At 45.7% G+C, this 27,869-nt stretch overlaps 1 protein-coding gene across 2 annotated transcripts in view; it reads right to left on the bottom strand.

Annotated features, from left to right (window-relative positions):
* Nucleotides 1-233: 233 nt before the first annotated feature.
* The window catches only part of AMOTL1 (angiomotin like 1), a 54,488-nt gene continuing 26,852 nt past the window's right edge, over nucleotides 234-27,869 (bottom strand). For both annotated transcript variants that reach the window (XM_040055469.2, XM_040055470.2), the window contains exons 5-13: nucleotides 25,586-25,730; nucleotides 24,432-24,521; nucleotides 17,618-17,763; nucleotides 11,680-11,829; nucleotides 8,028-8,218; nucleotides 6,606-6,731; nucleotides 5,115-5,341; nucleotides 4,138-4,407; nucleotides 234-3,182 (exon numbers count right to left, since the gene is read on the bottom strand). In XM_040055469.2, coding sequence (XP_039911403.1) covers nucleotides 3,079-3,182; nucleotides 4,138-4,407; nucleotides 5,115-5,341; nucleotides 6,606-6,731; nucleotides 8,028-8,218; nucleotides 11,680-11,829; nucleotides 17,618-17,763; nucleotides 24,432-24,521; nucleotides 25,586-25,730 — 1,449 coding nt within the window. In that variant the 3' untranslated portion in view covers nucleotides 234-3,078. The remainder of the gene's footprint in view (nucleotides 3,183-4,137; nucleotides 4,408-5,114; nucleotides 5,342-6,605; nucleotides 6,732-8,027; nucleotides 8,219-11,679; nucleotides 11,830-17,617; nucleotides 17,764-24,431; nucleotides 24,522-25,585; nucleotides 25,731-27,869) is intronic.

The raw sequence follows: 27,869 nt of genomic DNA, 5'->3' as shown, positions 1-27,869 counted from the left end.
CTAAAATCATGCTCTTCTTGCTTGGGCAAGCTCCCAGTTTGATCCTCTGCCTAGGATTTCATGCCCACGTGTCACCTGCTGTGGGGCCTTTCATTAACACCTGTGAAAAATGGAGAAGATGCAACCTTAAAAGTCCCTGAGTATCCCCTCTTAGTCTTAGCATATTTTTTGCAAAGCTTAAAGAATTTTTTTAAAGTCCTTTCTTCTGGAGGACTGAATGTATTCACACTGGAAAAGTGAGAAAATAAACATGTTTATACATTTATTATCTACAATAGTAAGGCACAAATTTAAACAGCAAAGAATAAGAAATCTTTGGCTGACCAACAATATCAACATTTGCTGGGGGTGACACATAACGTCCTTCATTTTCCCCCCTATGTACAAATAACCCTCCAGCTGTACAACACTGTACACAAACTTCTCTATACAACCAACAACAATAAAAAATGACAGTATTTTACAACTAGTTACCACCGACATCAGCTGGAATGGCTACAGCACAGTTTCCCAACAAAACAAGACAGTTCAAAGAGCTGGGAAAGCCAGCACAAATGGAGCTGCACAGCTCTGCTCAGCGGGGCTGACATATGGCAGTAGTACTCCATGCAAGTCCTGCTAGTGCTTGGGCTGGAGGCAGACACACCAGTTCTCCAGCCTTTCCCTGCAGGAAAACTAACATCTCTTGAGTTCAACACAATTGGTGAGAATGAACCTCTTGGCTTATTTGAGCTGTTGCCTACACACTGTCTCTAATATGTGACCGTGAATCTGGGGCAGCACCAAGTGTAAAGCCAGCTTTGAATATCAGAACCTGGAGAGACTGTGCTCTCCCCAAGGAGGAGTGCTCTACTCTAGCTGACTTGGAGAAATCGAGCTGAACCACTACCAAATATAACTGAGAGCTGATCCATGCCGATCCAGCACTGTTTCTCCTGGACGCCTCACTGTCTGCCTGCACACAACTTACTAAATAGTTTCAGCAAAGGAAATATTACAGCTGGTAACAAAATGCTTAGGGACTTCCAAGTACCTGGGTATCCTTATTTCTTGTATGAAAAGTGATGCAATTAAAAATTCACCAACACTTCACTTGTATTCCCTTGACTTGTCTTTCTCCTGCCCCATTCCTACCACAGACCCTTGAGGAAGGGCCACGAAAGTGGGTCAATGGTGATGCCACACACGGTCCCGGCTTTTATGCAAACAATTAAAACACTTAAATTAACTTTGGAGAAAACAAAACATATCTTACAAGGCATATATTAAGCTGCATAACATCTTCCAAGGGTTTTACACCTTTGGTTTCACAATGCAAAGCTGCTAATACTTGACACACAGTTTGCTTCCTGCACAACCTACCACTACTTTGTTTAACAAGGGCGAAACTCAGAAAGAGGGTGACAACAACATATGTCTAATTCTAGGTACACACAAAAATAAGTGCATAGCTTCAACACAGCAAGTTTGTTCTTTGAAACAAAAAAGGTATCAGCCAAGCAGTATTGAGCACAAGGCTCTGGCCTGTGAAAGCTTTGAGTTCACAAGGATTTCAGTTTTTGGCGAAAGCAGAGTTTAAAATGCCTGGTGTTCTCAGCAGTCAAGGGCTCTGATTTGTCACCTATGGGAAGAGGTGACCTCGAGCCAGACCTGAGTGCACAATTGCTTTTAGCACCCATTACTTTTTCACTCTGGCAGCTTCACATGAGATCCCATCGCTCTTTTTCCCAAAGTCAAGCTTTCCTTAAAGTCATTATGGTGCACCACAAGGCTCAGGAACCGCAGAGCCAATACAGAAATGCCTCACAGAGGAAAATTCCCCCATCGGCATGTGCAGTGCACGAAGCCACGAGTAACACAGCGGATGAGTTGGCTGCCTCTTACTGAATTCAGGGACAAAGCTGAAAATAAGAAATGTTCCACCCTGGGTAAAATAAGGTGAAAAGAAACCACAGCTCAGCACAGAAAACACGTGATGCTCACATACTGATTTGCAGTTAAACCCTTCCCAGCCTGCTCCTGCACTCCTTAATGTTCAGTCCCACATCAGCTTGAACAGCAGGTTTGTATGCTCAAGGAAGGCAGGACTTGGCTATAAGAATTGAAAGTAAAGAAAAGCCTTGTTCTTACCACAAACACACTGATTTTTCCAATATTATGAACCAGTGCCCAGAAAGAGGTATCTTCTGATCTCACATGTGAACCCAGCTTAACTCCTCTAAAAACAAACCCATGCAGCTCCCCCCTCAAGGAACTCTATAATGCACAGTCCTTTAGGGAGCTGGGATCCTCCCCCAACTTTCCTATGGTTACAACAGGGCTTGCTTCAGCAGGGTCCCCCCTCCCCCTTCTACATTCATCCACCAGGAGAATTCCAGCCAACAACTGCTCCTATTGAAAAAAAGAAGTCTCAGCAAGCTCTGAAGTTGCAAGACATGAATATTTGTACTGTGAATTCAGCTCCAAGAGAAACACTTGTCCAGCCAGGAAAGAGGCACCTGACCTGCCTGCCCAGGAAAGCCACACCAATGCCACTTCAAACAAATACTTACGAGAACCTGCCATGTACATCTACAGACCAATTATTCACAAAAATTAAGAAGTGAAATTTTTGAGACTGAAACCTTTGAGAAATGCATTGATATTGAGAAAGATGCAAGTTTTTCCTGGATCACTCAGAAACTCTCTCTGGCCTCCAAAGAGACAGGATTTCACTCCCTGTCCTGGTTGTAGAGGCAGGAAAACAGCAGTGTGCAACCAGTCTGTAACTTCACTACTTTCTCTTTCTGCCAGAAAACACAGTTTCCTTTTTCCTCAACACTCCCCTTCTCACACCACTTTCCATTTTCAACGACCCTTTCTGTTCCGAAAATCTCAGCCGTTCATTTCATCACTCCTCTTCACTGCTCTTGAGTTCTTGCCTGCTTAAAAGTCTCAACATATCAGACTCTAGCTTCCATTTGGGAATAAACTTTGTCTTTTTTCATACTCTCAGGGTTAGTTTTCAAGGTTGGCACACTGAGGACCATCTTGGGCCTGGCTGTACACACACAAAACTCTAGAGACGCTGTCCTCTGCTCAGATGAGGACTTCCATCATGTCTGTATCTGGAAACTCAGGCTTGTGGAGCAGGCTGCTCACTCTGCCTTTGCTGTCAGGCAGCTTCCCATGGCTGGAGTTCTCTGCAATGGAAAGAAGGGAAAGGTGATCTTCAGTCCAAATTCAACAGCAATTTGTACAAAGCAAATACCAACCCATTCCTTGAAGGTGGGGCATATATTACCTGTACATCCTACATATTGAAAGCCAAATTTGTTCAGGACACTAAGAACATGTGATGCAGAATTCCCTGCACAATGACAGCAGGCGTGTTGGTGCGCACAGACCTCGAGGACAGGCACAAAGATGATGTTTAAGAGATACAGACCAAAGAGTCACATTAGCTAAAATCATAGAATGGTATGGGTTGGAAGAGATGCTAAAGATTGTCTAGCTCTTGACAGTCAGTCCTTTTAATGATACATAGCATCTTTTTAGAGGGAAAACTTGCTTTTGAGAGGAGAAAGAAAGCCTGTGTAAGAAACAGGCTTTTTCAAAATAACGTGCATAAGATAAATGTCTCCTTTTCTAGGGCTGCAAACCAGCAATTTCCACCTTTCAAAAATTAACAAAAATTGTACTTTTCCATCTCCCCCCTAAAAAAAAAAAACTCCACTTTCTCCTTACTATTTCCCCCAGCTTTCCTTCAAAATTTAGGGAGAAAATCATGCTTTAACTAACCATGGTTTCAGTTGATAAAAAAGAGAAGAGTCTGAGTAACTGAGCAGGTGTGGAGTGTTTTCAAGGCGTGAAAATCAACAATTTTATACCTGGCAGCATGAATAATTGCAAATTCTGCCTGCCACAGACAAACAGAGCTTTACAGAAGCTGCTGAGCACAAAGCCACTCTGGGCAGCCTTAGAAAGTTCTCTCTCTACAGTTTTTGTTTCCCTGAAGAGACCTCCACCGTGCTTTACAAACTGTGGCAGCATCACACACCCACACCTCGTCCCCATTAGTACTGAGTGTCTCTGGGGATTGCTGATAGCCCCGGGGGTGCTGACACTTTGCCCTGGGGGGGATCTGGCAGAGCTCACCCAGTTTCTCGCTGGCCACTCGCGTCCCCAGGGGCCGTGGGGCCGGGCTGTGTGCTGGGGTGGTGCCCAGGCGTCCCCGGCCGGGGAAGGAGGCGGTGGCGGGCCAGAAGAGCTCGGCGGCTTTGTCCGTCTGCGTGCTGCTGTCTTTGCTGCCCGTCTTTGCGTGGGAGGCTGCCGGCGCTGGGATGGGCATGCAAGACAAGGAGGGCAGAGGCGGAGGCAGTGAGGGGCCTGCTGGGTGGTCATGGTGCTCCTTTCCCAAGAGCAGCCCTGAAAACACACAGAGGTCAGTGACATCCTGGCTCAAATGTATGTGCTGTTCCCCGTCCCACCCCGGAGCTACAAGATGCTGGGTATGGCTCCAGTCATTTAGTTCGGCTTAGCTTTTTCCCTTGATGCTGCTTTTTCCGGCATCCATGTGGTACTTTCCTACAAAACAGCTTTTTGAAAGCAGCTTCCTCTCCCTGCCTCCCCTTCTGCACCCATCCCAGTGGCACTTACTCCCAACACAGCCTTGCACACCTCCACACCCCATCCTACGTGGCCCCAAACAACGCTCAGTCCTGCACTGATTTTCCCATTCATCCACGACATCACACAATGTGGTCCTATCCAAAGGGATGCTCACCCTCTTCATTAACTTTATTCAGGCTTTATTTCTAGCTCAAATGTGTTATTTACTCCCATAAAGTTGCAAACATTATGTGCCTGTATCTGGGAAGACTTCCCTCAACTATGGCTTTCTAAAATCAGTGCAGAATTATTTATTATGATTAAAAATGTAATTAAGATACAAAGCAAGGCTAAAGAATGATTGGTTTTTGACTCAAGCACAAGGACACACATTCTGCCCGTGGAAAGCGCTCTGGAAATGAGCTGTCAGGGCAATGTGCGCCAAGGCACTTTTGCTGAGCTCAAGCAGAAGGATTAGGATGAAGTGATGGGTGAACCAAAGCTTAAGCAAAAGCTGAACTCACCTATGCTTCCCTTCCAGAGCTTTTCCTCCTTCCTCTCCTCAGCTATCTGGTTGCTGGTGAGCGAGGTCTGGCGCGAATGCGCGCCTGTAGCAGCGGCAATGGAGGGCACGGACCGAGCCGGTCGCAGGCTGGCGCTGTCAGCTTTCCCAGGGTCCTTTCGCGACCGCTGCTGAAGGACCTTGATCATGGCATCCTTCTCAATTATTTTGGCATGGAGATTCTTTATTCTGCCAAAATATGAATGATCTGCTTACAGGAATGGAAAAAACATTCATATGGGCAGGTCTCCATGCCTGGAGGCAGCAGAGACAGCCCCCAGGCAGATGGCCTGCTGCTCTGTCTCCTCTGGTTTTGGATACTCGGACTAGACAGCTCCCAGCAGTTCCTCCAAGGATAACCATGCCCTTCAAAACAGACAGCATTTCTAGCTATTAAACCAAAACTTTTCTGCAAGGTTAGCTGAACCCATCTACGCTATGGTTTTACTAACCCAGCAGTGGGTAGTATCCTGACCAGGCTGCACATTGCTATCTTTACAATACAAACACGTGGGCAATTTTCACCCCTGTAATACACAGGGGCCAAACCTGGAAACTGTGCTTTGACAGACTGAGTTAATACCAGGATTCAGGTCTGTTGTCAGCTGAAGTAAAGATCTACTGAAGTGAGTAGGAAGGTTGCTTTCAGTTTCTCTGAGAGGTGGTCCTTCTCCCTCACTGCTGCAAAAACAATCAGCATATGGTGTTCAGAGCTGAGCAAGGCTCACTACTTCTCTCATACAGACCCTGAAGACTCTCAAATCACTAAAAAAATTGGGATTATCTGAACTCTTCTCCAGGAATGATTAACACCAAATCATACTGAACAATACAAAACTACATTTTTCAAAAATCTGCACACTTTGGCAGTCAAATAACTAGCCCAACTGTGCTGTACAATATATAATACAATGCAGGTGCATTTTGTAAATAGTGAAAGCATTAGTTTTCATCATCACATGTTTAATTAGTAATGTAAACACTAGATGCTAATCTATATTTATGAAGGCAGTGGCAAAACTCTACTACTTCCCTGGAAGCAGGATTTGCTTGCATCTGTGCATGAAAAACAAAGTCCAAACCCAGTAAAAACAATCACTGGTATTTTCCGCAAGCAACAAATACATGTTTTTTATAAAAGTGTCTGCAAATTTGTGTCCTTGCATGCCAGACTACTTTTAATAGTGGAACAACCTCCACTTTGTGAAAATGTTGGGTTTGTCACAGAAGGCTTAACAGAAAGGTAGGAAGGAAGTTATTTAATGACAACTCCTCTTTAATCCCTGTTTGAATGCTGAAGAGCAAAACTAAATCAAAGTGAAGCCAAGCCGATCCTATCCAGGCATGTAAGAAGGAACAGAAGGGTTCTGTTCACCGGTTCTGCGTATCTGTTCTGGTTTATCTGAACCCAGCCCAAGACCACAACAAGCAGGAATGGCACGGCGTCCCTTACGTGTACTCCATGTCCTGGCAGCGGCGGTTGGCTTGCACGATCTCCTCCTCCTCCTGCCATCCCCGCACCTCCAGTGCTGTCTCACCGTAGCTGCCATTGTGTGAGTGGCTCGGGGCCGAGGCATCCCTGGGAAAGAGGTTCACCACAGAGAGTCAGGCTCCTGAGACTGTGAGGCTGGCTTTCCTAAGTGAGGTTGAAACTTGCAAAGAAAACCTCAAACCCATGTTCAAAGAGCAAGCCAGCAATGGTTGCCTCTCAAGCGGATGGCTACCCGGCATCGGGCATCCTGCTGCAGGCTGCTCTGGGCTTGGGCTGGATCATTAATGCCATTCATTTAACTGGGTTAAAGGAACAGAGAGCGTGCTGGAATCATGGGTGATCTACACAGAGCTAACAGCCACGCAGGATAGGGGCAGACATCAGAGGGACTCAGTCACCAGATCCCAAGACAACAAGACTACATCATGAATGAGTAACAAAGCTCTACACTTTGGAAGTTGAAAAACAGCACAGGAATTGCTGCCTAGACTGGAGTGCGAAAGGAAAGTTCATCCTGAGTCACACACCTAAACGCATTTCAAAGGCAAAATTCATTTTAGGATGTTTTCTGGGCATTTGGCTCCTAAGAAACTGGGGTGAGAAGTTAACTATCCCATCCTCCTGACCTCTGGGAAGTGTCACTGCCTTTTGTGCTGTTGGCCACCACGCTTTGACACGGAGACAGGTAGTCCAGACATATGCCATGTGAATGGGAAAGGGTTTACACTACGGCAGGTCAAGAATGGCTGATGGGAGGAAGCTAGTTCAGATGAGGGAAAATACAATGGGGAATATCTGTCTTCCAATAATTACAAGGCTGTTTGAACATCAACAAGTGGTCTGTTGTTCATCCTGTATGCTTGGGAAGGACAAGAATCAACGGAGGTAATTTGCAGTGAAGAAGTTTAGCTTAGCGATCAGGAAAAACATTGTGATTTGAAGATTAATAAAGTGGTGAAAAAGGGTATTTGGGCAACAAAATTTCCCTTCTCAGAGGTTTTAAAAACGAGGTCAAACAACCTTGTTGCAGGCCACAGGATGGATGCAGCCATATATCAAGTCCCTGATCACTCCACCGGGGTACTGGGAGGAGCTGCCTTACTGTGCTGTGTAATTTGGCACCTTGAGACTGCCAGAGGCCATTGCTTCAATCTGATTCCTAGACCTGATAAACTTTTGGACCCAGTCAGAAGGATAAAACCTGTCTCAACCAACTATTCTATTTCACTGACATGACACCCTGAAGAAGTGCATTAACCTGGCAGTGTGACTCAGCAGGGAAAGGCACGCAACATCCAGCCTGAAGAAAACACCCGTTCTGTACTATTTTGCCATGTTTTCCCTGGTGAACAGAGCTGCCCTCTTGCAGCAAGGCCATCTTACCTCTCTGTTGCAGCTGTGGCTGCAGCGTTCATGGCAAAGTGCCGGATCGTACTTTCCTCCAGATACTTCTGCTCCCACTTGGTCATGTCAGCTTCCAAGGCCAGGATCCTCTCCTCCTTCTCCCGCACCAGCTCCATGAGGGCTGGGGCATTGTGCTCCGGAAGGCTGCTTGACTGGTAGCTGCCCTGCCTCTGCCAGGGGAAACAGTGACAGATATTCATGTCCCACCCAGTTTTATGGCACATACAAAGGCATCCCATGTCTTTTGATGGGGGCAGGTGGAAATCCCAGGCCAAACCCCTTAGCTTGCAGGAGAACAGGTGAGTTGACCATATGTGCAACCCTAGCACATGCTTCCCAAGACCATGCTGACAGAAGCAAGGAATTGGCTGCTACCCTGATGTGCAGAGATTTCCTGGGATATCCCAAGCCAAGGGAAAAAGCAGGAAAAAAAGTTGGTAGGCAAAGAAGCATTGAAGCTTTAAAAGATATTCTTCTTGTTGGGACTTCATGCCCATGGCTGGGCAGTGCTTAGTACAGACAGGCAGTTATTACCAGAGGGTTTATATATTAAAGCTGAAAAAAAAGCACCTTGTGACCTAGTTATATGTACCCTGTTTAAAGCAGCAGCTGGGAAAATATCCCAGCCATGCATTTAAGCTAGTCCCTTGTGGTACATTAGCTCTCTTGTGCCCTCAGGGGACGCTTTCTGTGGTGTAACATCTAACTTTCTAACTAGAGGGGCAGAAGATCATCAGGCACCTGTGGGGTGGCTCCCATGGGATGCCGACAAGCAGCAATAGGTGCATAACTCTTTCCATCTATGCTGCAAGAAAATCCTGCTTGTCCAGGCAGGATTTATTTCACCCAGTTACAGCATTTAATTAAGTCACCTTAGCAGCATGGTGAGCTACCCTGAGCTCCTCTCACTGCTGATAGAGAGCAGAGGTGGAGGGAGATCCAGTCTTGGCTCAGCAGAAGGATGAGTGCATACTGAGGGGAGGGGCACGAAGCTCTGGGAGAACTCAGTAGAAATAAATTAATTTTAAAATAAAAAATGGAAGAGATTTGTTATACTTCATGGTGAACAGTATTGTACTAAAGAGGAAACCATGTCTCAGGAGCACTGGCTTCTCATTCGTGCTGCACCTTGAAGTTCCACTGGCAAAGCTGTATCACTGAAACTAGAGATACCAGGGAAGGGCTGCAGCCTTTGCCTCTGGTGCAGTAACAACATGTTTAGAAGATGCTTTCTGGAAATGCAGTATGGAGCAGCCCTTGGGAACAACGGCTGCAACTTCGCTCTTGCAAAAAATATAGTCAAACCTCTGTCAGGAAGGTAGTATTTTGGAACTATGGTCCTGATCTACCAATGGTATCTTGGGACATGACGGGTGCTTGTCATCTTCTGAGTCAAAACATCTGCCAGCCCTGCACACTGAGCCTGCAGTGCTGACTGAAGGAGTTTGTTTATTGGTCCCAATTCGTGCATCAGTGATAAGGAAAATTCGCCACTTGGACTCAGCTGCCAGCGAGCCAAGGACAGAAGAGATTCTGGCTCATTTCTCCTTGTGTGCTGGGTCTCTTCTGCTGACTCTGGTAAAAATGAGAAAAGAAAATCTCCTTTTTTTTCTGCAATGAGAAAATGTTTCAGTAGCTGTAACTTTGATTACTCAGAGGAGACAGCTCAAAAGCAAAAAGCTGGGGTATTTTGATGCCACGTAATTCTCTGCCGCATTGTGGCTCATAAACAAACAGTATAAATAACAATAATAAAAATACCCCACAGTTTTATCTCAAAGCTGATAGGTGAGACAAGGACTTAAGAGTATCTTTCCTCTTGAAACTTAGTAGATAGAATGGGTGTAGGAATTTGAAAACTATGTCAATCCAAAAGCCAAATGCTAATTACAGTACCAAAAAAAAAAAAAAAAAAAAAATTAAAATTAAACAATCTGTAAGTTACAGAGGAATTTTCTGCTAAAATGAACACACATAGCCTGAACTCCCAAAACAAGGATTTCAGCAACAGTCCATCACTCTTACTTAATATATCAATTTGTCTCTGTATCCCAGCCTTTCTTAGTTCTAGGTTTACCTTCAGTTGAATTTTAATTGCATTTTCCTCAGATGTTCTTTTCTCAAATGGCATTAGCATGTCATATTCCATGTAATTCCTTTGTTAAGTTGGGAAGAGACCTGGCTAAGGAGAACAGCGAAGACTTGAACACCAAGCCTATGGTGGACTGGGCAAGAAAGACTTGAAACACTTCTATGGCAGCAAGGAAGAGCAGAGGTAGATGAATGAGAAGGGTCTGCAGGGAGCAGCAGCAGAGTGCTGCCTTGGGAAGGGTGCTGGGGGACCTGCCCTGCCCTGGACTGCCAGAAGGAAGGGGATGCTCTCAGGTCTGGTCGCCTCATGATTCTGCAAAGCACTGACACTGCTCCTGACCGTAGAGCTATTTCCCAATGGCATCCTGCCAGCAGGATCAGCCCCTCTGCTTTCTGGCAGCACTAGCTCTGTGTAACAGCTGCTTTGGTGTCCACTAATGGCTTACAAATAAGGAAAGGTTATAGTAGCAGATGCGTGCGATGACAGATACGACTGAGCCCTTCAGGAGTTCAAAGAGCATCATGCTTTGCTTATGTTGCTGGTTTTTCCCCAAGCCGTAGTTTGATACATTTAGCACATCTACTCACTCTCCTCCAGAGCCAATGCCCGTGTATTTGGCACCTGGTGCAGGCTGCAGCCTGGAAATTCTCCCTGCAACCTCCTCATTTATTTTTTTCCCTTTTCAAGATGACTGGACTTTGTGACTTAGGTATGAAGGTGTTATAACAAAAGAGTAACTGTGCATAAAATACAAGCATAACAATACCCCTCTAAGGACACAGGGCTGCTGAAAAACAAGGGGACACACACTGAAATTCAAATCTATACTCCTAGCCCATTCTGGACTGAACTTATATATAAATAACTTGTCTGAAGATGACATCACTTAGCTCCAGACCTGCCATGGGTCAAAGCTGCTGTGAACCACATACTCCAAGCTTTGCACAGAACAAATACGGGCCTAGCTCTTGCTCCTACCAGATCCCACATCATCCTACTTGGCCTTTTCAATGAAACATTGGCTAAAATTTTTGGGGTGAATCTCACATGTACTGCACCTTTCCTCTACTCCTGCATGGAGCTGGTTTTTGCCCAATCTGTCATTGCTAGAGAGAGAAACCTGGAAGGACATCTTGCCCTGCCTGCCCTTCGGCAGGGGAGCCAGGACATCTCAGCCCAGCAGCAAGCAGAGCTCAACCATATCCAGAGCCCCATAGCAAAACAACCCCAAATTCTGCTGATGATTGGGAATAAGAATCATAGAGTGGTTTGGATTGGAAGGGACCTTCAAAGGTCATCTAAATCCAGCCCTCCTGTCATGGGCAGGGAAAACTTCACAGGCCCAAAGCCCCATCCAACAGGCCCTTGAACGCTTCCAATGATCCACGACCCTACCAAAATGAATGGTTTCGGAGGAAAGCCCAACAACCCGAATCCAAAGGCAGGGTGTCACCTGGCAGGGCTGCAAGTGACCATCTCTGTTAAAATCAACACCAAAGGCCCCGTGCTGGGGTCCTGCCCGTATCACCCTGTCCTCACCTGCTGCATCCTCAGCGAGTCCAGCTCTCGCTCCAGGCGTGTGCGCAGCCGCCGCTCCATCTGCTCCCTCTTCTCGCAGGCCGCCTGCAGCTGTGTCAGCGCCTGCTGCAGCTTTTCCACCTTCTCCACATAGGCCTGCTTCCTGCGCAGCTGTGGGGAACAGGGGGTCAGCAGTCTGGAGGGCACCCTACCCCACCCCGGGCCCCTGGGACTCTCTGTACTCGCAGGCACGCGCTGGGCTTGAGCATGGCTTTGGTCATTTGCTTCCAAGAGTTTCTCTAGTGAAAGGATGGTGTCTCTGATGGGCAGGGAATGCGCACGGCAGGCATTGCTGGGGCAGAGCTACCCTTTTCGGAAGGAGTGCTGCCCCAGATCTTCCACCCACGGGGGATCTGCTAACCATGAACCCCCCAGGCCATTTCTAAGCCAGAGCTGTCATGTTGGTGGATATCTTTGGGCAAAGACACAGGATGGACCCAGTTAAGAGGAATCCCAGTGGGTTTTATCGACTGCTGACACTCAGCACACTGCCTGCACCCAAACAGAGGGGTTCTTTCTTCACTCCTGCATATTTGCTCAACACAGCTGGAACAAGTGGAGTGCCAGCAGCCAGAAGCGCTCCACCTACTCCATTCTGCTCACAGGCTTGTCCATGCTGATCTGTAGATGGGATGTCCAGGCAGCTAAAGCCAGGCTCTCTTTACGTCTATAATGCAATTACTGAAAGGTTTAACTTGACACAGGAATTTTGCAATGCAGGATTTTACAGCCAGAGATTGCTCAAGCAGCATACCCCAAAAGGGATATGAATTCCTCTTCTGTCACCCTAAATCCATCCATGTTACAGGTGAAGTGAAATACAGGCCTGCTCACAGCAAAAGCATAGCTTGGTCCAAACAAACCTCCCTAACACCTGGCACCAACAACTGGCAAAGCAACCTCCTTAGCCCTGCTGTAATCTAGGCTAATGCTAACAGCTCCCTGGGCTTTCCCTGAAAATTAAGGAGATTATAATCCCCACTAGTCTCTGGCAGCAGCATGAAGACTGCATTCCTCAGGAGCTCACGACTTGGCAACACCCACACCGCAGAGACTTCTTTAGTGAATGTGCTATTTTGGCAGTAGGAAGGTGTTTAAGTCACCTCCAGCCACACCAGCATGGATATAAAGGGTTAGGAAGCTCCCCCAGGGTCTCTCTTTGGCAGCAGACCTCATCTGCTCTCCCATGTCCTGCCAAATACTGCAGGGTCTATCTGTATCACAGCAGCCACAACCTGGCTTTGGAGCAGACCTCCAGGCCCCAGGGCTCACACTCACACACCTCTGCCCTTGTGGGTGAGGTGATGCTCACATGCCCGCCCCCTTCGAAAACAATTTTGCAGGAGATATGCAAAGAGACAGTTCTCACATTCATAAGTTTATAGGGAGGTTCTCGAGCCAATTCTGACTTTTCTATTCTGCATGTAGATTCATAAACAAACAAACAAAAAATATCACTAACATATTTAAAACACAAAGTACGAAACGTAATTCAAATTAATTTGGGTTGCCAGTGAAGCATAGATCCATAAAGGAGAGGTGACATGTGTCATTTAAGCTCCAACACCTCACAGACACACAGACTCCAAAAAAACCCAAAACTGGATGGCAGCTGGAGAGGTACCAATCCACCCTCCTGCTGCATGGTAGGATCAACTGTACATAAAACCTGGCAGACATCTGTATAATCTGTTTATAAAATCACTCAGGGGTAGGAATTACACTGCCTATCCCTGCAAAGTACTTCACAGCTTATTTTCCTTTACTGCCAGAAAACTTTTACCCTAATGCCTAATCTGGCTTTCTCTTATGCAATTTAAGCAAATTACTTCTTGTTCTGTTTCCAAACTGTGATCTACTAGAGCAAGAAGCATTTAATTTAACAATTCACTTCTCCACTAGATCAGCAAACTTGCCTGAACACTGCCCTTGTCCTGGGGATTAGGAAAACAAAGATAAAGAAGAGCTAAGGCTAAAAGGGGATATCCAAGCAAATAAATCTGAGTAAAGATGAGCGGGTCTTGGAAAAATATCTGTGCTAGAAATGTAACTCCAGTTTGAACAATTCTATAGATATGAGATTTGAATGAAAGACTGTAAGAGATGGAGAATCCACTATCACTCTAAGTAGATTGTTTCAATGTTAATTACTCTTAACTCTTTATTTTCAGCCTGATTTGCTCAGCTTCAGCCTCCAAACAATGCACCTCATTATTTCCTCTTATGTTAAACATATTAAGTGTTTAATCTGTCTGACAGCAATCGCTTCTTCATCCATCCCTGGATGGATGAAGGGAGAGCAGTGGATATTGTCTGCTTCAACTTCAGCAGGTTGAATCGACAGCATCAAGACTTTCGATACTGTCTCTCCCAACATCCTCATGGGTAAACTCGGGAACCGTGGATGAGTGGACAGTGAGGAGGATTGAGAATTGGCTGAACAGCAGATCCCAGAGGGTGGCACAGGGTCTGGTTGCAGGCTTGTCACTAGTGCTGTCCCCCAAAGTTCAATATTGGGCCCAGCATTGTTAAACCTATTAAATAATGACTTGAGCGGAGGTACCTCCTCAGCAAGTTCCCTGCAGACACAAAGCTGGGAGGAGTTGCAGATACCCCAGAGGGTTGTGCAGCCCTCCAGAAGGACCTCGACAGGCTGGAGAGATAGGCAGAGATGAACCATCTGAAATTCAACAGGGGCAAATGCAGAGCCCTGCACCTGGGGATAAATAACCCCATACTCCAGTACAGGGTGGGGGCTGACTGCTGGCAAGCAGCTCTGCAGGGAAAGACCTCAGAGTTGTTTACTATGTGGGTGACAGAGCACTGGAACAGATTGACCAGACAGGTTGTGGAGTCTCCCTCGCTGCAGATAATCAAGAACCATCTGGACACGATCCTGTGCTATGTGCTCCAGGATGACCCTGCTTGAGCAGGGAGGTTGGACCAGATGACCCATTCTTGTCCCTTCTAATCTTATGATTCATGTTCATGTGCACTCACCAAAGCTCACAAAACTTTTCACTTTAATTCTTCCCAGCAAAGAACAGCTTCTGGGCCCCAAATAAATTGTATAGCTGCTTTCTGAGCCCTCTCCAATTATTGAGTTTTCTATGCAAAGCATGGAACAGACACATGATTCCAACAGCAGTCTGCTAAATGACATGTGGTGATAATACCACCTACACATTTTGAATTAAATCCTTCTACTAGCAGGCACTCAGGATAATGCAGATTTACATAGAACACTATCTTATGTTAATTCAACTTAGTAGCTACTGCTTATTTCTCAAGGCTTGATTTAAAATACTGTTAATTACATGCTGGTGGTAGAAGAAATCTGGGCAGATTTACAAAGCAGTGCATGAGCTAGAGCTCTGTTAACAATGTAATTTTGATTTGACTGAATTTCTGTTTTCCTCAATATATTCCAAATTATAGTAAAAATCCCTGGTTTAAAATGAAAGTTTAACACTGCAGCTTATCTTCTGCATGTGTTTAATTAAGATCCAGAAACATTGGAGACTGTTGAAAAGGTGCTCTGATTCAGCCATGAAACAGGACAAAAGGGAAAGTGAATGCTGGAGCCTGGGCACATGCAGGCGGCCTCAGATTAACTGCACTTCACCCAAGCTGCCTGACACTGCTTTGAACAATTTAAAACATGGCAGCTGGGCTAAAATTCATTTGAACTGCCCCTGGAATGAAAAAAAAAAAGTTAAAAGGTACCCAGATCAGCATGGGTTTGTCAGGCTGAGGATTCTGATTTACTATGGCGAATACCACAGCATCACTTTCACCTAGGTCACCTCTGAGATCTACCATGCCCAAGGCAGGAGATTACCATGTCTGTAACACCCACATTGCCCCAGGCAGGAATTTACCACCTCCATGTGGTATGCCCTAGGCAGGTTAGGAGCTCCCTAGAGGGGAACATCTAACCTCTCCTCAGCTCTACCAGTCCACAATCCAGGATCCAGCAGAGGCACATTTCTGTTGTATGACTAGACTGAAACCTGACTACTGCCAAGATCTTAGAGCCCTAAGGCTGCAAACATATTTACTACAAAACAGCAGGCATAGTTCAGAATGCAGGTTCTTGAACCACCTACCTGGAAATCACTGTAGTTGCTTCTGCCTTCACTGGTCTCTACTCAGCAAGTCAATGTTACCTGCCAGTACCACACTGACATTCACCAGTACTTCTCCCCATTCCTCTGCATGATGCCCTGAGTGTAAAAGCAGGCAGTGCCACCTAAAACATTCCTTTATTCAGCCCTTTGTAATGAAATGCAAATAGAAAACCTCGGGTTGCCTTTCAGCCAAAGAGTGTCAAGTGAATTATGTACAGACTAAAGATATGCTGGCTCCTGCAGCTACCCCAAAGGGCCTGCTCCAAATACACCCCGATGGTGAGCAGGCTTTAGTCTGACTAACAAAGGAGCGGTTAAACTTAATGTGATCCTCTTCTTGCTGCTGAGTGCATCCATCTGAGGAAATGGAGTTTTTAAAATGTTCCTAAACAGGGAGTCAGAATGGGCCAATGGTCAGGTACAAACCAGCAATGCCTTCAGCACTCACAGTACTCTAAATCTTCCAGACTCTAACTAACCACTGGTTAGCCTAATAGGGAGTCTGTCATTTTATTGTCAATAAAAAACATTCAAAAACCATAGAGATCAATTCTCCCTTCATCTTTCCAAGACAATGAATGGCACTTAAGTTAATTGCAGGTATTTGGGAAAGGTTTTCTCTGCTCCCCACAAGACCCTTTGCATCCCCTGCTTCCCTGGCCAGCCGTGGGGAGGACGCAGGTGGAAAATGAGGCTCTGAAAGGGAACAGAGCTGCCCAAGATCTGTGCCAGAGCCTGAACCTCTACCAAATCTGCTAGGGCAGAGGTTCATCAACAGCCTTCCCATCACCAATGACCTGGCCACTTAGGTAGTAAAGATCACGTTCCTTTTACTCCCATAAAACATTCTCCCTCTGTTGGTCCCAGGGACAGAGATTTTAGGGGTCTAAAAGGTCAAAAAGGCCTGTTTTGACAATTTTGGCCCATCTGCTGGAACGCACAGACTTTCAAATAGTTACTAGATCCACAGGTCCTGATTTAAAGGTCCTTAAGGAATACAATAAATTGAGACATTCTTCACCAGTAATGGAGAACTGACAATGTCACTCTTAGTTATAGTTAAAACTGTAAAGCATTATTTCCACTTTGAATTTGTCTAGTTTCAGCTTCCAACTACTAGATATTGTTCTGTCTGTCAGTTTAGAGAGCCCTGTGCCTGGGATTTCTCTTCCTATCTGAATACTTATTTCCACTATCAGGCTTATATGGTTACTGCTTAAAGATCTTTTGGGAGTTTTGCACTTCTTGGGTCTCACAGTATGATAGGTTCTCTTCAGCTCTCAAATAAAACCTGTAGCTCTAAATCCTGGTCAGTCAGTCTGCTTCCAGCCAGATATTTTAAGATGTGAAGCCACCAAGCCCTGCACCGCTGGGCGCATCTCAAAAGCTTCCTGGTACTCTTTGCTGAGAAGTGGGATGCACTAACACCACAAGTCTCTATCACAGTCCCAGGCCAGTGAGTAGTCAAGTTTTTTATTCAATTTTTCCATTAAATCCTACCATTACCTCAGCCACCAGCTGAGTTGAATTTGATCTTGCTCCTGGTTACCCTTTGAAGGCTTTGCTCTAGACAGATCTATGGTCTCCTCTGCTTGTTTGTTTGGCTCAGTATTGTGTAACCACACATTTTCTCTATAAAAGGGCAAGTGCAAGGGAAACAGGAAGACCTAGCACCCTGTGGGTAGAAGAGAATCGGGACATGTATGGAGAAATATCTAACCATGATCCATGTCTATCCTCAGAGCACAGAAATACTGTCCATGCCTCACCTCCTCTTCCAGCTTGATAACCTTGGCTTGTGCATTGTTCAGGGCCTGGTCAAGGATTTCAATGTGCCTCCGCTGATCCTCATTGGCTGAACGCACAGCTGCCAGCTCCATCTCCAACTTCTCCTTCTCCTTCAAGTGCTCTTTGTCTGAAAGAAAGACAAGAACAAGAGCCACTGTATGAGGACAGCTCACAGGCCTCGGGCCACACACCAGAGGAAAGCTGTCACCGCCCTAGAGAAACAAAAATTATGAAAAGCAGCAGCGAGCAGGGCCTTTACAACACAGTGCTGAGACACAGCGGGCAAGGAGCTTCCACTGCCAGAGCTCAGCCCCTCAGTGCCCAGCCTTACATCAGCAGCAGAGATGAGTGGCAGCTTGGGCTGCATCTGCACTAGCAGAGCTTGTGACCCCCAGCACTGCCTCACAGCTTTCCACTCTGCTGAACTGCTAGCACATCCCCCAGCAAAATTTTGGCTTGCACCAACAACCCCTTTTTGACACCACACCCTACATCAAGAGCTGCTTGTAGTTGCCAGCTTCAATGCTGCTGCCTTCTGTAATGGACAGGAAACCTCAGCCCCATGGATGTGGGCTGTGCTGTGCCTCGTGCTTTTTATTTGCAAGGATGGAGATCGTGACATTCAGAAATTTTAAAGCAGCCAAACAGTAAACACAAATCTGTGCTGGACAGCCTGAAAATGGAAAGAGGGGAAACAGTAACGAAGAATATGATAGGAGGCCTCTGTACACGCTTTCTCTGACCATGCAGACAAAAGGGAGGCTGTGGGAGCCATTTCAGGCCTATGGGGGCCCCGAGTGACCTTCTAGATCTGCAGGACTTAAGGATCCAGTGACCAGTGCTCCCCTTCTGTTAAGCATCACAAGCGAGACTAAAGCATGTAGACAACCTCCATGCTGAAAAATCATCCCTTTTTTGGGATGATTTAAAACAAGATTTAAAACAACATTAAAAAAATAAACAACTGGCTAAATTCAGTCAGCTCTGCTCACATCTTCCTCTTCAGCAACAAATTGCAGGCCCACCAGTGACTTTGCTGGCAAGCTGCCTGGGGAAATGTTTGGCTTCATCTGCTTCTACCCTGACAGTGCTGAGAAGCCATTTCTGGGAGCACAAGCGTCACAGGACAACCACTGGATCCCTGATGTCAGAACACAAACAGTTAATGACTGGAGTGAGCAGAGGATCAAGGTTTCATTCAGTGACATCTTGACATCTGAAATTTTAAAATCTGGCCTTCGTTCTGAATGACAATAAAAATAGATACTTGGAAAGCCTCTAGGAAGGAAAATTTCCTCCAGAAATTTATTTGGCATCAATTAAATATTGTTTGATTTTTGATTTTTAAAACATAGCATTACAAAATTTATTATTTTTAACCTCAAGTGAAAAGTTGCTTCAAAAACAGTGAAACATGGAAAATCTGCCCCAAACATCCAGCCCATGCCACCCAAATGTGACCACTCAAGCTGGAAGCCCAAACATCCACCTTCCCCCAAGCAGGGTCAGAAAATTTTGCATGGCCAAAGCCATTCTATTTCAGACCTGAACTACCCCCAGCAGGGCCACATTCTTCCTTAATGTCAGGTGGGATGAGAACTCATTTATTTCATGCACAGTCAGCAGGAGAGCATGAGATCTGCAGCAAGGTGAGATGTACACAAGCTGAGCCATGTGGAAAAATGCAAAAGTGGATGAGCTGAGCCCAAACCCACCCAGCTGTCTTCTTACTGATCCTAAAAGGAGGAATTCAGCACTCATAAGAAATCCTGGTAGCAACACCATCATGCTGGTCACTTCAAAGCCCACAAGCAAAGCCCAATGAGTACTGTGGGCACCACACCACTGACTGCCACCATGAGGCATCCTGGTATGGTGGTGGCCTTCTTCTTCCCTTGTTAGCAAGGGGTTTTATCTTAGCCATGTAGACCTCTTCTTTCAATGTAAAAATATGTACTTGAAACATACTAGGCAGAAGGAACATTACTATCTCTGGTAGAAAAGTGTGAATCTGGGTAAATTATCAGGGAGTAATGTCATTAGAGGGTGAGGAAGCCGAAAGATGAACGCTATTTCCGCCCTCCACTCCACCACCTCATGCTGGGACCACACATGCTCTGCTCTGGATTTGAAACCCATGTTTCATGTTACACATGGTGATAACACACAGCAAAACAGGACTTGAGATCTTCATTTTCAACTTCCATTCACAGAACTTGAAGCCCTCAGCCTACCCTGTTGCATTGTGCATTCTATCCCGCCAAAAGAGGACAAATTATACACAAATTCACAAATTAATCACCACCAGAAAGCTGGCAAGAAAAATTCCCTGAACAGTTCTCAATACTTCTCTATGTTAGTTTCATCCTGTAAAATCCTGGAGGTACATTTTACAAGTACTTTACTTGTGTTAATTTTTAGTGAAGAATGACTTAGTTGAACATACTTTAAATTCTCTTCCAGTGCAAAGTGTCCTTAAAGTCTAAAAACATATGCATACACCTTTTTAACTAAAGGACTCGAATTAATAACTATTTCTATGTTCTGGTGGGTTACGACCACACCCCATTACAGAACAGTTCCCAAAAGGCTTCACTGTTGCAGCTCACAGCTGTAATCTCACAGCTTTCTACAGACTGCCTCTGACTGTTGTACCTCCACACACTGTGGACATTACACCTGTACTCTGGCTGGGTAGAAGAAAGGGGATAAAGCAAGGAGTCTGCTTCAGTACTTCTCAAACAGGCTTTCTGACATGTCAGGCTGGGCAAGTGAATCAAAAGTAGACAGGTCTTGATTCTGCTTTGAAATGGAAACTTCAGACAAAAAGATACAGGCATGAGATGACACAGATTTAGTGTAACTCAGATATGACTCCAACCTTAGCACATATTACATCTGAGAATCAACTTATTTGACCAATTTAAGGACCACCTCGCTACAACCCAAGCTGATTTTTGCCTTGCTCTGATGTTGCAGAGCGGCAACATGGACATATTTTACAGGCAGTCCTTGCTACTACAAAATGAGCACTGCTGGCAGAAGAAAATACATCAAATTACGTCAGCCAGAGACTAATTTGGCTGCAGGAGGTTTCCTGCAAACAAGAGTGGCTCCCATACCACATCCCTTGCAGCACTTCCAATAATTTTTCTTATGCAGGTTTGCATTTCCCAATGGTGGCTCTTCGCTCACAGCTGTTAATTCCACAGATGCTTTCCAGCGACCATGCCCCTCCTCGGTGAAAGCTGAGGGCCTTCTTTAGCCTCTCGTCAGTCTTGCAGCTCCTGACACGGCACGAGCGTGGAGGAGCTCTGCCATCCGCCGTCCCCGGTCACAGGTGAACGCCGTGGCAGCCGCTGCCAGCCACCCTCGGACCAGCTGATGCAGCAGGACGGAGCACAAGAGTCACCTCTTCTGCTCACCTAGATCAAGCTGTGTCCCAGCCAGCTCCAGCGGCCCAACCTTCCCGAGCAGCCATGGCTGTGGGACGGGGGATCAAGAGCAGGATGGGCCCTCGTGCTCTGACAGCCACCCCAGACTGACTGTCAGAAGGAACCTGAAATGAGGACAGGGCCTCGCTGCCTGCTCTGAAGACCTTTCAGCAGCTGGTATCCACCCCGAAATAATAAGCAAAATAAATGAATTAGTATTTTTACACCAAGTAGCCAAACAGGAGAAGGTTTTCCACGGCTTTACTAAATTCTCTGCACATTAAACAGAGCCAGGTTGCCAGGCCCAGACACTGAGGTTTCCCTCCAGAGGAGCAGCAGAACTACAGTCCATCTGTCCATGCCTCACTCAGTCTTCTGCAGCTGTGGTTTGATGCTGACAAAGTTGGGCCGAGGGAGGCCTGGAGCAGCAATGCAGATTATTTCCTGATTATTTCCGGTCTGGAAATGGGAACATTTCTTTGCCTGGGATATTTGGGACAGAGATATATGCAAAAGTTCATGGCACATGAACTGAACACTCCCACAAAGCTCAAGGCTCTATCAACAAACTGCTAAAACTGTCCAGGCATCCTCACTGACAGATGCAGAACCATGTGGATGGGCACAGACCTCAATCTGTCTCAGACACCTGAAAAAACAGTGCTCCCACAGCTCAGAAATCCCACAAACACACAAAATTCTCACACTCCACCAAACTATGTTTTTTCCCAAGACATGATATTGTAAGCTTTCTCTCAGCCCTATGCCCTTGAAACCATCCTCCATCTTCCTGCCTCTCCCTTTCCACAGCGTCTCCTAGCCTCCTCCTAAGTGTCTCTCCTCTTGCCTGCATGGACCCATTTGCCTTCATCAGTCACTGCTTCATGGCTTTCCTTCAAAAACCCCTTTTCCCTGACAAAGCATCCCACAGTTATCTTGAAGCTAATAGGATGTGAGTATTTCCCAGCCCCTGATAGAACAGTAGCATTTCTCCTAGGCACAAATGCCTAGCACTCAACACTTAGAGGCATGTGGCCTGGCTTTGTCTGTTATTATTGCAAAGAATAAGATTTATTTGTCGCCTGCAGTCTCCATCTCAAAGCACAGACTGCTCTGACTGTTGCACTGCTAATGGAAAGCTCTGCAAGGAACTGAGAAATGATCCTTGAACATCCTGCCTTGCCAGATTTTTCAGGGAGTCCTTCCCATTACTGGCATTTTACCATAGAAAATTTGGTATGCAGTATTACCAACCTCAAGAATCTTATCTTTCTTTCTTCAGCTCATCACCAGAGTGACTTAAAAATGACAACTTTTAGGAAACTGCTGATGTTGGAGTCTTCTTATACAACTTGGGTCATGTCTCCTGACTGTCTTCCACAAACATAGGGACTAGAAACCTGCTTTTGCTTTCCTAATGAAAATTAAGGTTTGCATTTGCTAATCTGCATTTACTTAATAACCTGCTACTCTTAGGAAAAAACCAAAACATCACTTTCACAATGAACTTTTTTCTCTTCTTCTAAAAATGACTATTTCAATCTCAGTGTATATAAAGCAGCTAAAACTCAGTTTCCTTCTTTGCAGTTTTCTGCCAGTGCATCCTATTAAAAGACATGAGGAAGGTACAAACCGTGCTTGCAAAAACCCCAGGTCAGAAGTGAACCCCAGCCATGGTCTGCTCCTGTGGGAGACTCAGAAACATGCAAACATCAGTGTATAAATGCAGCCAGCAACAGAGGATTTCCAAGCAGAACCTTTTATGGACTCTGAGAGGGGTGTTTTAGGCAGACACCCTGATATCGAGGTCAGTGCTGTGCATGTCCCAGCAGCCCAAAGAACATGACTGAAGAGGACCTGCTTTACATGTGCCCATTTTTCTATTCTTGGAAGCACTCTGCATTGCATTAGTAACATTTAGCTCTCTGGCCTAGCCAGGAGACACTCCAAGCATCCAGACCTTCCTATGTGATAGAATGCGAAAAGCTATATTTGTTTGTAAGCTGTGAATTGATTGCAGCAATATGCTGAGTGCACAGCACAAAGTTTCACTGCTAGATGTCTATCAGTAGAAGCACAGAGCATGTTTATGTGTTGGAAAAGAACTCAAATTGAGTCTACCCTGGGGATTTAACTCCTCCTTGTAGCTAATAGCATATAGCAACACTGCCAGGCCGTCTCTACACAAAGAGAGCAGATCCCAGTCTCCAGTTTCCACTGAGCAGCTTATCCCATTTGAACTCTTCCCAAGGATGAAAAGATTTATACATCAATGCCATTTCCTTAAGAGATCATCCCATTGGATTTGCAGCAGTATCTACACACCTTTATGTCATTTGCTAATATGGCAAAGCTAACACGTCATGGAAAAGATCACCGGATTCTTTTCTGGTTTGTTGCATACATGTACCAAACAATCAGCTGTGCTGGCATCATTGCTGCTGCTGGGAGCCAGGAGAAGGCTCTCCAGCATTTGGAGCAGCTGCTGGACATTACAGGGCTGGTGGTGAGGCATTTTGAGTAGTAGCAAACTCTGCAATGCTAATGGAAGTAGATGGTTCTCCACTATAGTTGCAGCTCATTTTCCAAGGAAGCTCTTGGTGCAATAAAACAGAAGGATGAGCTGTACACAGCAATGAGCTTCACTGGGATTTAAGCTCACAAGATACTGCACAGCTTTCAGGCGGCCAAGCCATTCTGGAAGCATGCTGAAGATGCTTAGGATACAAAAGAGGCCACACACTGCCACACGGCATCCAGCTGCTCAGGTTGGATGGTCACACACACATCAGTGCATGGCAAGGAAATCAGCAGCACTATGGCCAGTCATTATGGGAGCCTGTTATGTACTGGGAATGGATGCTTCCATAGCAATAGAAGCTGTAAAATCTTTGTCACTTCAGTCCTTTGTAAAAAGCATGGTTGAGCTCTGCTCTCTCTGTTGTCAGTCAAGCCATGGCACTGACAAACTAGTCAGCAGAGCTCGTTCTGAGCTCTTCCCAGCAAAGAGACAAATCCAGCTTCTCTAAAAAGTATGCATCTCTAGAGATTATCTCTGCAAGCAACACTTCACAATTTGAGATAAATATTTATCAAAAACAAGCTAAGTTGTGTTACCATTAACTCCCACTCCTTGGTTCTGGCGCTCAGAGAGAAAATCTCTACCCTAAACAGTCCAGTCTGCAGCTTAAACACGAGTACGTGATGAATTAGCTGAGTAAAACCAAGTCACAAGCAGGATAACAATTAAAAGCAAAGTATTCACCTCCACTCCACCACGTATATATGTGTACATGTATATATGTGTGTATATATATATATCTATATATGCATCTTGCAAACAGATAAGCACAGTACTCACTCTGAGTGGCATAAAGGCCCTCTGTTGCCTTATCCTCGTGCCCATCAAAGTCTCTGCTGGCCAGCTGCCTATTGGCTGTCTCCAGTCGTTCTGCAAAAAACAGGAAATACTTCAAGTATAAATATATATATATAAAATTGTAGGCCAACCAAGAAAATAAGATGCATGCCAACAGAGCAGTATAAATAGACTCTCTGAAGGAGGATATTAAAATGGAGGCTGACACATACATAAAAGATGAAGCCTTTGACCTCTTCCATGAAGCTGTGTTATTCAGTTTCACAGAAACTGGGGGGAAAGCCTCTGCCATTCACAGCTGACATGCCCAGACAATCATCTCTCACACTACTCAAAATGCACAAGGCATTTGCAATCTGAATTACCCAGCTTTGCAAGGGGGTGGCTGCTTTCCTGCAGTGAAGAGATGCCCCTGGTGCAGCAAGACATCCTGGGGAAAGGCAGCCCCCAGCCCAGTGACACCAATCCTTGGGGATGCCCTGGGAAAGAAGGCATTTTCTGCAGCCAAGGACCACTTTCCCTGGGAAAGTCCTGCCTTCAGAAACTTCCCCCCTTCAAAAAGACCATGTGACCCACCACTGCAAAATTTTAAGTCAGCTTGCACAAGGCACCTCACTGCATGAGCAGTGAGTACAAAAGTACCCTCCCATCAGGAACGTGGATGGGCAATAGTTACCCAACATATCCTCCATTTCCTGTCTCAAAAGGATACACCCTCAATTTTAAGTTTTTTTAAAAACGAGATACCCTTTGATACTCTCAAGTGGTCTGTGAAGGCACTGACCTTGGGGGTTTATGGTTAGTGCAGCATTGTTCTACATTACAATTTGCTCTTCAGCTCTTCAGGAGTGGACAGGATACTGTGACTGGTGGCCTTGTTGTCAAATCCATATTTTTAAGTGCTGAAGACAAAGGCACCATCTGGAGCTGATTCTTACACTTTGCCAGAAGGTTTTTTTTGCGACCATGGGGGTGACAGCGGTTTTGTCTAATGCCAATGAGCAGGGCCTTATTTCTCATGATGTGATCCTAAATACAGTATAAAGCCACTCCTCTAAAGCCTGCTGCTCTGGAGCTTGTAAGTGAAACACCACACCAACCAGAGGGGGAAAAAACCACAAGTAACTGTAACGTACCACGGAGATCCCTGTTGAAGTCATGAAGTCTCCTAATTTCTCCTTCAAGTTTGTTTCTCATCGCTTTGTCCAGAGATTCCCTCTTAGTGGTGGTCTTCACCAAACCCTCATAAGCTTCTGAAATCCTCTGAATCTCTACTTCAAACTGAAAGGAGAGAGAGTTCCTGTTAAAGCCCTGCAGGAATGTGTCCCGTCCCAGTGTCTGCCCAGCACATTCCAATAAGAGACAAGGGGTCAGGGCAATGCTCACATCCAGTGTCATGCCAGTCACCAGCTCTTCAATGACCAATCTCCCTGGCAGAGGATGGCATGAAGCCCCAGCAATGCTGGTGGCTCCCTCAGTGACTGGAATCCCTGTAAACACCCTGTGGGGAAGCTCACCATGTCACAACACCCCAGGACACCCCATTGGCAGCTCTCAAAAAAGCCTGAGGTGGGCTAGACTTCATAGAACTGCTTGGTTGCCTTTAGTCTACGACCATGGTGACTGCTTCAATGCCATCCAAGAAGAGAAAAAAACAGGAAATGGTGTACTTGTGTGGGCTGTATTCTCTCCTAGAATGGGTGTAGGAGGCAACTTTTATTATTCAACAGGTCTCTGATCCAAAACTTATCTCTGAACCCTGAATGCCACCACAAGTATTTTAGGCTCAGCTCTGGCTTCATGTTGCTTTTAAATTATTGTGATCCATTCCTTTCCATCATTGGCTGAAGACTGCTTTATACAAGAGGCACTCTTTATAACAGACAGAACCAATTGTTCTGGGTTTTCAATCTTCTTAACTTCATCTCCTTGAAATCTGGCAAACTGCAGGCAGGGTATGCAGAGGAACCCTTTAGCGGTGAACTCCCATCTTAAGACCTGAGTCTAACAGACTGACAGAAGAATAGTCCAGGTTAGACTTGCTGTTCAGTTCAATCCATCCAACTCTTTTAATAAGATGTCATGTTAGGTGATACTGTTTGGTAAAATCATTGCTGCAGAGATGGTGAACACTGATGTGGATATCTGTTCCTGCATGCCTGGCCCTTTTGTTTGTGGAGACAGGCTGGAAAATGAAAAGACATATACAGCCTCTCACATACCTTTCTAAATCTGGCACTTTTTTGGCCTCTTGAGTCATGGGTGGGACAGATTCACGATTTCTGAAGCCAGGGTGTGAGCTCACCTCCATTTGCTGAAGAGTTAGGTCTGTCTCAGTAAGCTTCAGGCATGATTTTCCAGCTGTAGCACTTGCATAATGAAAGCTCCAGAGACACTGGAGCTGTCACCCCGCTGTGTGTGTAGGAACCTGTGGCCAGGCTCCAGCAGCCTGGGCCTGCACCCCCCATAATACTGGAGCCACTCTGACAAGATACAGCCCATGGGCAGGTAGCACCTCCAAACCACACACCAAGGAAAGCCTGGGAGAGCCATGATGGGGAAACCAGATTACCTTCACCAGTTTCTGCTTCCAGCTTGTTCACAAGCACAAAAGCTGAAACAAGTGGAGAGATTCAGACTAGACAAGAGAAACTGTTTCTTTACTGAGTGGGTGGTCAAACCCTGGAGCAGGTTTCCTAGAGAGGTGGTCGATGCCCCAAGCCTGTCAGTGTTTTAGAGGCATTTGAACAATGCCCTTAGCAAGGCACTTTAATTTGGTTCACTCTGAATTGTCCAGGGAGTCAGTAATCCACTATCTGCAGGAGAAGATGCTTTCTCCAGAGAGCTCCTACCACAGCAAAGCAGATTTGCCAGCAGAAAAGTGTTTCCACAGGCTAACAATCTGGCCCAGTGCTGCTGGTTACAAGGGCTCTGCTTGGCCTTCTGTATGCTGGTATTTCCCAAAACACATCACCATACAGCCTGCAGCTCTGGAGGCAAAAGCTTGCTGTAGCAAGTGCTCCATCAGCAATGAACGAAATGAAAGGAGAGCAGAAGAACAGCCATAAATTGTGTTGGCGTTTCTCAACACCTCTGGGATTTCCTTCTCCTTCTTCCATGGAGGAGAAAAAAATACAATTCAGCCTTTTCTCTGCCTTGTAGCTCCTGGAGCCAGCCCACTCAAACAACCCACACATGGGGCATGGGGAAGGGCCAGCCCACCCTGGCAATTAAACTTAGCAAGGTAACACTGCTCATAAAAGGGAAAATCATGCAAAAAGCTCAAAATTAAATGCACACAATTCCTCTTCCAAATCTTTTTAGGTAAGAAAACAAGGCAACTCATCAAACAGCACAGGCATTCATCACCACCTTGTACCTCTCTATGAAGTCTGTTCACACACAAGTGAGAATGTGACA

The sequence above is a fragment of the Hirundo rustica genome, chromosome 2, assembly GCF_015227805.2.
Source record: "Hirundo rustica isolate bHirRus1 chromosome 2, bHirRus1.pri.v3, whole genome shotgun sequence".
In the NCBI taxonomy this organism is placed as follows: Eukaryota; Metazoa; Chordata; class Aves; order Passeriformes; family Hirundinidae; genus Hirundo; species Hirundo rustica.
The sequence above is the reverse complement of the archived record's forward strand: the minus strand, read 5'-3'. Positions and strand labels throughout refer to the sequence as shown.